Here is a 9,273-nt window from a genome sequence, read left to right as displayed (position 1 = left end):
TAAGGGGTCTGGTGGCAAAAGAGAAGAAGGAAATCGGCGATTACGATCAGGGTTTTCTTGGTTAGTTTGGACGCAGGAGACCAGAATTGCTACTGTGTGACATGTGTCGCGCCTAATCCCCTGTGGGAGCTCCAGACTGATAGGGAGACGTGCAGATGAGGATTCTGAGACTTCTTCCAGTCCCATGAATTTATATCCGCTCCTTCCTTCATTTTTCTTCTTGGAAACCAGTCTGCTCAAGCCCATTTGTTCTAATGGCCTGCCTGGTTCCCTGCTCCGTGCCCAGGGTTCCCGCCCTGCCTCCCACCACTCACACCCCTGCCTCACTCTAGCCCTGCCCCCACCAGCCCTGCCCCCCCCACAGGGAGCCCAGCTCGGGGGTGAGGGCCTTAGCTTGGCCCCAGCCAAGAATCTCAGCCTCGCTCTGCCCGCCACGGGCTGGACCGGGAAGCGCTCTCTTCTCTCTGACTCTTCCCTCCCCAAAGAGCCAGTGGGTGATGGAGCCTCTAGGGGCCCGTCCCTTGTTTAAATGGCCAGCTTGGGCTCGAAGCTCGCTGCCCGCGGGCCGGGGGGGCTCTCCCGGAGCTGAGGCAGGAAAGGGTCCTCGGGGATGGTCCAGTCTGGCGCCCTCGCGGTGCGGCTGAAGAAACTGAGACCGGGAGGACTGAGGGCTGTGGGATTTAAGAAGCGCTCTCTGCGGGGGACGGCCCACCCTGGCCCAGAAGCGCGGGCGGGAGCCGCAGTCCGAGGAGCGGCCCGCTGGGGCTGAACCAAGGGGGGGGGGGGGGGGAGACGGAGCTGTGTCGGAGAAGTCTCCCTAACAAGTGGCCCTGGCACCGGCTGGCCCAGGCTCGGGCTTCTCGCAAGTTCACCGGCGGAGGCTGAGCACTTGCTATTGGTCAGGAGCACCAGGCAGAGAAGGGCTCTCCCCGGGATGAGTGCTCCTCCGGCTTTACTTCGCCCCCGCCCCCACCCCGAGCGCCTTTCCGGGCGCCGGGTCTGTGTCCCGAGCCTGCGGAGGGGCGGATGCGCCAGGCGCCCGCCGCCCGAGGCAAGAAGCTCGAGGAGCAGCAAGTGCCCGGCCGAGGGCTTGCTGGAGGGGCGCCCGGGGGCTCCGAGACGGGCCAGTGCGAGCCGCGGGCAGGCTCACGTCGCCCGGGTCGCACGGCCGCTCCACCTGTCTGCAGGGCGCCCCTCTAGCTACTCCTCCCCTCCCCCTCGGGCAGCGCGTCCCCCCACCCCCCAGTGAGAGGCACAGACCTAGCAGGCAAGCCCTCTCCGCAGCTGTGATGCCAGGGCCCGCCTCCTTCCCCCATTATCATTAGCAGATATTACCCTAAACACTTGCTCTTTACCTCCCTTCTCCCTCCAGGCATTGGAGAGACCGCCTGTCAATCACGGCCCCGGCAGCAGCCCCCCGCACGGGGGCTCGGCAGTGCCAGCCTTAGCGACAAGCAGCAGCCCCAGCAGCATCGGCGGCGGCGGCGGCGGCGGCAGCAGCAGCCCCGCAGAAACACACATACACACACACACACACACACACACACACACACACACACACATACACACACACGCGCGCGCACACACACGCGCACACACACACTCACACACGGGAGAGACTGAGAGCCCGGAGAGCAGGAGGGGGGAGGGGGTGTGCAGGGGGGAAAGCAGCCCCGAGGAGGAGGAGGAGGAGGAGGAGGATGGAGGAGGAGATGCAGTCAGCAGAGGAGGGGCCCAGCCTCCCCAAAATCTACAAGCAGCGGAGCCCTTACAGCGTCCTCAAGACCTTCCCCAGTAAGAGGCCAGCCTTGACCAAGCGCTACGAGAGACCCACCATGGTGGAAATCCCTCCGGTCAGGGCGGCTGCGGGGGGGCAGCAGCCCCACTTTCAGCATCCTCCTGCCTCCATCAGCAGCAGCGAGCAGCATCCTCAGTACCAGGCGCAGAGCTCCTATCCGAACGGGCCGGGCCGGGCCGCCGTCGCCGCCGCCTCCTCCTCCCCCTCCTGCACCCCGCTCGTGTCCCAGGGCCACCTGAGGACTCCCGTCCCTCCGCCCACTGCCCTGGCTTCCTCCTCCGCGGCCGCCGCGGCCGCCGCCGCCGCCGGGGTCCCCAGGTACGGAGCCAGCCAGGCGGCGGCCGCGGGCAGCAGCAGCAGCAGCAGCAGCAGCACCAGCAGCAGCAGCGAAGGCGGCGGCAGCGGCGGCAGCCTGGAGCTCAGCGCAGGTACCAACTCTTTCCTCTAACTTCGAGCTCTCAGCCCGCCCGGGGCCGCAGTGGGGGGCCGGGGGAGGGAGAAGCGGAGCGGTGGGGGTGCGGGAGACCCCTCCCCCCGGCCGGCGCGCTCTCCAACTTCGAGGTGCTGAACCGAGAGGGGGCCGAGGGGCCGGACAAAGTAGGCGGAAAGAGTTCGGAGCTCCTGCACTCGCTCCCGCCTCCCCCTCCCGCAGACCCCACCCGAGAGGGGCTCGGAAAAGTACTCGCGGCTGCGGACTCTAACTCCTTCGCGCTCCCCCCTCCCCCTCTCCTAACAGGTGGCTTTCCCTTCCAAATCCGTTCCTGGGGAAGGAACTAGAGCAGGCTCGCTGGCGGGGTCCTGCGGGGACCAGGCTGCCCTCTGACAGGTAGCGGCTGCCCAGATTCCGGTCTGCTCCGACGCTGGAGCAACCCCATGGGCAGCCGGGAGACCGGGCTAGCGCCCTCGAGTGACAGCTGTTACCGCTGGAGCTTGTGGCTGACCCGCCCCCGCCCCCTGGGGCATTGACCTTTGCTCCCCTCCCTCCTGTCCTCCTCTCCCTGTCCTCCCCTCCTTACCTCCGTCTCTCCTCTTTAATTTCCCCTTTTCTCTTCTCTTTTCCCTTTTCTTTTTTATTCCTTCTCTTTTCTCCTCCCAGCTTTCCCCCTTTCCCAAACTCCCCTCCCCTTTCCCTTCCCCCTCCTGGGCCACCGAGCGTTGCTTTTTGTCCCCGTTACCTGGAGGGAAAGGGAGTGTGACCTCCGAGGAGCTCTGAGAGGCGGAAAGCCCGGTTCTTTACGGGAGGCCCACAGGTCCCTCCGTTTGCCTCCAGAACCGTCTGCGTGAGCTGTGCTCGGCAGGGGGCCTTATTTCTCCGGGGCGAACGGCGCAGAGTTTGCAGGGAAAGCCCTGTGAGAAGCAGTTTACAAAAAAGGTCTAAACTGCCTTTAACCCCCTTCCCCTCGGCCCGCAGGGCGAGTCTCCGGAGAAAGGCGGTCTTTCTGTTCAGTTTTTGCCGGGGAGAAGAAATCCGAGTGGGAAAGCCTAAGGGCGGTTATTTCATGGCTTTATTTAATAGGCAAAAGTTCCTGCTGAGGCCTTTCACAGCTCTAGGGAGCAAGTCCACTGTGCAGCGCTGAGCCCGAGTCCCCCAGCACTTAGTAGGCGCTTAATGGATGTTTATTGATTCATGGACTGATTCCTCAACTGAAAATGAGGGCACCTTGCCCCCACGTGAGTTATGGAGCCCTAAGCAAACGTTCTGCTGTTTGTCAATATTGTGACACTTGAGTGATTAGTTTTGAGAAAGAAAACCTAATTATAGGTTATGGGGAAGACTAGCTCTGCCGCTTCGCTGGCCAATTCTGCGTGTCAGGTGTTGCCTAGATGAGTTTTATGCTCAGGCTTTGTGTGCATTTTCCCCATTTTTTTTTTTTTGCGAGCATCTCCTGGTCTCATTTCTTTTTCTTTATGACTTCTCTGTTCCTTCTTTCCTTGCCCTTTTCCCTGCTCTTATTGTCTTCCCTTTAAATCAGAGGAGTCTCTACTTTATTATTCTTCATGTTCTGGTTCCTATTTTTCTATTCTGTTTTTGGATTTCCATTCTTTTATTTCTCTCATCTCAGTCTCAGCCTTCTCTCCCATTATTTTTTATGTTCTTATTCTATCTTTTGTTTTTTTCTGTCTATTTCCTTTATCTTTCTCAGTTTGAGAAAGGCCTTTTCTGTTTTATTTTCCCACTTTTTTCCTGTTTGGTTTCCTAGTTTTCAGTCTATTTGATCTTCTTGTTCTCTCTTTTAAAATCTGTTCCTTTCAGCCTTTGCTTTCAGTCTTTTCTCTTTGCAACCTTGCTCATCTCTCTTCCCTTTATTTTTCCCTTCTCTTTTTATTTTCATCAGTTTTTTTATCTTTTTTTTTTCTTCTTTTGCTAATACCTTTTGTATTTCCATGGTTTTTTGGTGTGTTTTTCCTCCTATTTCTCTGCAGAATTTTTCCTTTTCTTCTTTTCTCTTCCTCCTATCCTGATAGTTTTTTTTTTAATTTATGCTCATTAGATTCTTTTCTCTTTTGCCTCGTCCTGTGTACCACCCTTTTTTCCCTTCTAATTTCCTCCATAGGTAAACTTATATTTCTATCATTTCTGATAGAACTCCTAGATAAGAATAAAGTTAGTATCACTAGACAGAACGGAAGCCGTCTCTCTTTTTCAGCAGTGAAGGATGAGGCACAGAGAGGGCTAGCCTAATAATATCAAGGGCAGAAAATTAGATTTTTCCTTGGCAAGATGGGAAGTTCTTTCCAACAGTGAGGAAAGCATGATCTGGTGGGACCCAAGTCAAAAGTACAGAACAAAGCCACAATCTAGTAGGTATAAGTTATACCTTTAATAGGAATGATGTTGACTACAGAGGCAACTCTCAACAGGGGATGTGAGTATCCATCTGAGGGATAGTTATCTAAAGAACTGATTGGCTCCTTGAGAAACCAGTGCTTGTTATTTGAACCAATGAGCAGGTGTGCAAATGGACAGACATTTAAACACTCTGCCCTCCTCCCCCCAAAAAAGTGTGTTTTCCTAAAAGATAGTCTACCTGATGCATTGAAATAGTTCAAAGAGTAAGTTAAAGAATGGAATGAACAGAAGTCAAAGTTTGAGAATAGAAAACATGATTCTATGATTAGAAAATTAATGAGTTAAGGCAATGAATTTAGCAAATGACTGGAGATTTCTCTAGTGTCATCAATAGCAGTCACTATAAGATTTTTTTTAATGTGATATTATAAAAATAGATTTCCAAGTTCTTTTCATTATTTTCACATGATGATGATTCTAAACGAAATATCAAAATAATTATCTTTTAAACATGTACCATACCACGATTTCTAAAGCATATCTTTCCTCTATGGATGGCTTAGAGTTAAAAACCCACGTAGATCTTGATATGCAGCCTAAATTTGGCATCAGGAAATGGGAAATTGCATCTTTAAGCAGAGTACAATCAAAAATGAATTACAATAAATCCTATATAATTGCATAGGTCATTCTCTTTAATGAGATTTTATTAACCTGACTGTCAAGCTTTTGAGTCAGGCAGATATTTTATCTTCTTCAACTGATAAAAGTGTCAGCTATAAACCACCATATAAATATTCATAAATCTACACATCTGTGGCAGCCTATCAGCATCATTCTTTTGGACATTAAAAGCATTCTAATTACTTTCTGTCTAGCAGAGCTGAAATGCTGCCTGTTATAGTATGTGCTTGGCAGGCATGATTGCTTTTGTTTGCCATCACAAATAGCAGCATCCTATTTTATATACCGATGGTCCAGAAAATATTCAGGGTTTGACTGAGCAGGATGAATATTAGGAAGCACCATCTGGTTTTGATAGCACCAAGTATATTAACTCATCTGTTAATTTTTGACACATCATTGATTTATTTATTCTGAAAAATTGCATCCTGTTTTGCTGTATTGATGTTTGACATTATAAAAAAAATCAGATAGATTAAAAAAAGAACACAGTCCTTTGAATTAAGGCCGTAAGTGCTTTTTAAAAAGATTTTGTTTTCCAACTTCCTGAATACGCCACTACTTCATAAAGTCCTTTCTTTAACTAAAGTTACAGTAATTCTTTAAATGAGGGATTCTATATTTAACTAATTGTAAATTCATCTGATAAATAATGGTAGGTCGCTGCCTACATATATTTCTGTAAATTATATATAAGTGCATATATATGTGAATATATATGTATACATAGAGAGAGAGTTAACAGATTTCATATTTCACTCTTTGATGGAATTGAACCAAAACACTGCCACTAATTATGACTCCAGTAATTTTCTTTATAGAAATAGAATACTCATGGGAAGATCTTGTGAGTGGTAAATATCTCAAGAACACTTACATAAAATAAGATTGATGGGTGGGTTTCTGCTACCTAAGACATTTAAATGGATAAATTTAGAAGGAATAAAATATTTTTTCTCATTTAAAAAAATAATCATGTGTTCAAATCCTGGAAACAGAGAAGACTTGACTTAGAACATAACATTGCCCACAAGTAGGGAGCACCATAAAACAAAATAAATTAGATAAAAGTAATCATTATAGAGTGATTTGTAATCATGATCTGTTGGTATTTTTAGCCTTTTATGGTTTGTGAGTGGTATAACTAAGATGAAGTTGCCTTAGAATACTTTTGTAAACTGTTGAATTGATGCTTCTGCAACCTCACTTCATTAGTGCCCTCAATAATTTAACATTTTGTTTTAAAAATATATATAAGATACATTTTTCACATTTTTATCAATTAAGAATCATGGAAGAGTGACCATTTAATTGTATTTACATGAAATCTGAGCTTTCCTCTCATTTCTTAGCAATCACTAGCACAACACAATTTTTACATTTCTAATTGGGTAATGTCTGGAAAGGTAAAATGCTTATGACTGAAATATATGTTAAGTGGAAAGATTTGATTGTGTTTTACATGAAGTATAATAGTAATATTTTTCATCCTAATGTTTGTAGTTCCTAAATGTGAAAATATTCAAATACTTGACTACTGAAAGTATAGTCAACTTTTGATCATCTATTGCTGTTTTATTATCAATTCTAAGACCAGAAAAATTTTCAAAAGAAAAAAAGATTTTAAAATACCATGGGTGTTAATAAATTGCCTTTGGTATTTCTATCAATTTCTAATATTCTAAATATAGTCTAATGCATTTTGTTAATAATGTATTTCTATTACATAATCATTCTTTCTCAGTACCCTATGAGATTATCTTTCCAAAAAAAGTTCTTAACTTAGTCAGACTTTCTTCCTCCAAAATATATAGTGATTTATTGAGGTAATTAAAATACTAAAAGTTCTATAGGACATAGAACAAATGTATTTAGTAGCTGTCTCATGTAATTTAATTTTAACCTTAACTTTCACATTTTTCCCTTTTTATCAAGCATAAATGAAAGTAGTATAGCCCTTTTACCAGTTGGATCAATTATGATTAAAATGCATACAACAAAAATAACTTCTGGTCCAGAATAGGATTATTGTCCTATTCTGACTAAATAGGAAAAATGCTATGTTCTAAAATTATAAAATCCCAATCTGTATTTTCCTGTGATATTTCAAATAAAAGAAACTTCCAGCTTTTTATGTGACCTTGAACAAGTCTTTTTGCCTATTTGAACCCACTTTCTGATTTACAAAATAGGCAAACTGAATTTCATTAACTTCTAAAATACCTGGCAGTTCTAAGATTCCTAGGAAATGAAAAAGTAAGGAAAAAAAATTTTTTTAATTTCCCATCCATGTATATAGACCTGTGATTTCAGTAGTGTGGGGAGCTTCCAGTTCAAAAATTTTCTAGTACATATATATATATATATATATATATATATATATATATATATATATATATATATATACACAGATGTGTGTGTGTGTGTGTGTGTGTGTGTGACCAGTCTAAACTTATTGCAGCTAGGGAACAAAGAGTTTAAAAGTGCATTGGAGTCAATGTGATCTCAGACACTTACCAGTGGTTAAGATGCTAGATAAACCATTTCACTCACTGTGTGCCTTGGTTTCCTTATCTATAAAATTAGATACGAATAGCACCTAAGTCCCAGGAGTGATGAAGGATAAAAGCAATAATCCTTACAAAGCACTTTGCAAACCTTAAGGTGCCATATGAATTTTAGTTATAATTATTATTGTTTTGGTCTTAGAGAGTCACTCAGGGGCACCAAGAGGTTAAGTGACATGGTTAACTAACTAGTATATGTAATGGCCAGGACACGGATCCAGATCTTCCTAAATCCACTAGACCACACTGCCTTTCTTTTTGAAATTTCTTACCACTTTAATTTCTATGTCTCTGTGAACAAAAATTACCCACATGTCTATGGTGTTTTCCTACAATGTCTATAATTAAACTCTTCCCTTCCAGATTGGATGAATACAATAAATAATTTTTCATTAGAGGAAGGGAAAAGAACATACCTCTTTCTATCTTCCATATTCTCCATGATAGTGGATTACCTCGAGTGTTCCTAGAGAATCCCTTGGCCACTGTTAAAGCTTTACTCCCAGAAGCTTTTTCTATCCACTGGAAATCATTACATAGGAATCTTAGCTCTAGGGTACCCTATGGGAATGTAAAAGGGCTCTCAGATTAAGATTAAGTATTCCTCCCTCCTCAGACATATACCCCCAAACTGGACTCTATAGTCCCAGAATCATAAAGGCAGCAAAGCTTCTGTGCACTTTGGGAAAGAAAAATAGGGAAGAGTAGAGAAGAAACTTAAATGAGATATTGTCCCTCCAAGATGTAAACCTAAAAAGACCATGACTATTGGTTTACATCTGCCTATGGTCCCCATAAAAAGAAGAGAATTAATTGTGTTATTTTTAGGGAAGTAAATAATCAGAAATATGTGGTAGATTCTACTAATAATCCCACAATGCCTTACTTAGATTGTAAAAGAAACACAGCTCATAATGAGTACAGACCTGGAAGTGGCTATTCGCCTAGAATCACATTTCTTGAACTACTACATAGTTATCTTAATATAATGCATTTCATCTTTCACTTATTTGTGAATAAGAAATGAATTTTGAGAATGGAGGGATAGGGAAGAAATTTCCAGATTTCTTTTCGAATAACTTTTCATTGGCAGTCAAAATGGCAATGGACATAACATTCTTTAAAGAGAAACAATAACCGATAAAATGCAGATCAGCTAACTTCTATTAATATCATACATACACTTGTTGGTCCTTGCCCCTTTTTTAAACTTGAGGGCATTCCAAGAATAGAAGTCGTGATCATTGAAACTATTAATATAATTTTAGAATCTTGTCTCTATTGGTTAACTCAATTCATTAGAATATGATTAATAAAGTCAAGTAAGTATATGAAGTCAGATGCATATGGATCACTCATGCAATCAGTCAACAAGCATTGATTAGGCATTTCTGACCAATGTTACCACAATGGGTAACAATGACGATAAGATT

The 9,273-nt window shown here is 44.6% G+C and overlaps 1 protein-coding gene across 2 annotated transcripts in view; it reads left to right on the top strand.

Moving 5' to 3' along the window:
* Positions 1-1,496: 1,496 nt before the first annotated feature.
* The window catches only part of BEND4 (BEN domain containing 4), a 50,055-nt gene continuing 42,278 nt past the window's right edge, over positions 1,497-9,273 (top strand). For both annotated transcript variants that reach the window (XM_074272671.1, XM_074272672.1), the window contains exon 1: positions 1,497-2,226. In XM_074272671.1, coding sequence (XP_074128772.1) covers positions 1,701-2,226 — 526 coding nt within the window. In that variant the 5' untranslated portion in view covers positions 1,497-1,700. The remainder of the gene's footprint in view (positions 2,227-9,273) is intronic.

The sequence above is a fragment of the Sminthopsis crassicaudata genome, chromosome 6 (assembly GCF_048593235.1).
Source record: "Sminthopsis crassicaudata isolate SCR6 chromosome 6, ASM4859323v1, whole genome shotgun sequence".
NCBI classification, from domain to species: Eukaryota; Metazoa; Chordata; class Mammalia; order Dasyuromorphia; family Dasyuridae; genus Sminthopsis; species Sminthopsis crassicaudata.
The sequence above is the reverse complement of the archived record's forward strand: the minus strand, read 5'-3'. Positions and strand labels throughout refer to the sequence as shown.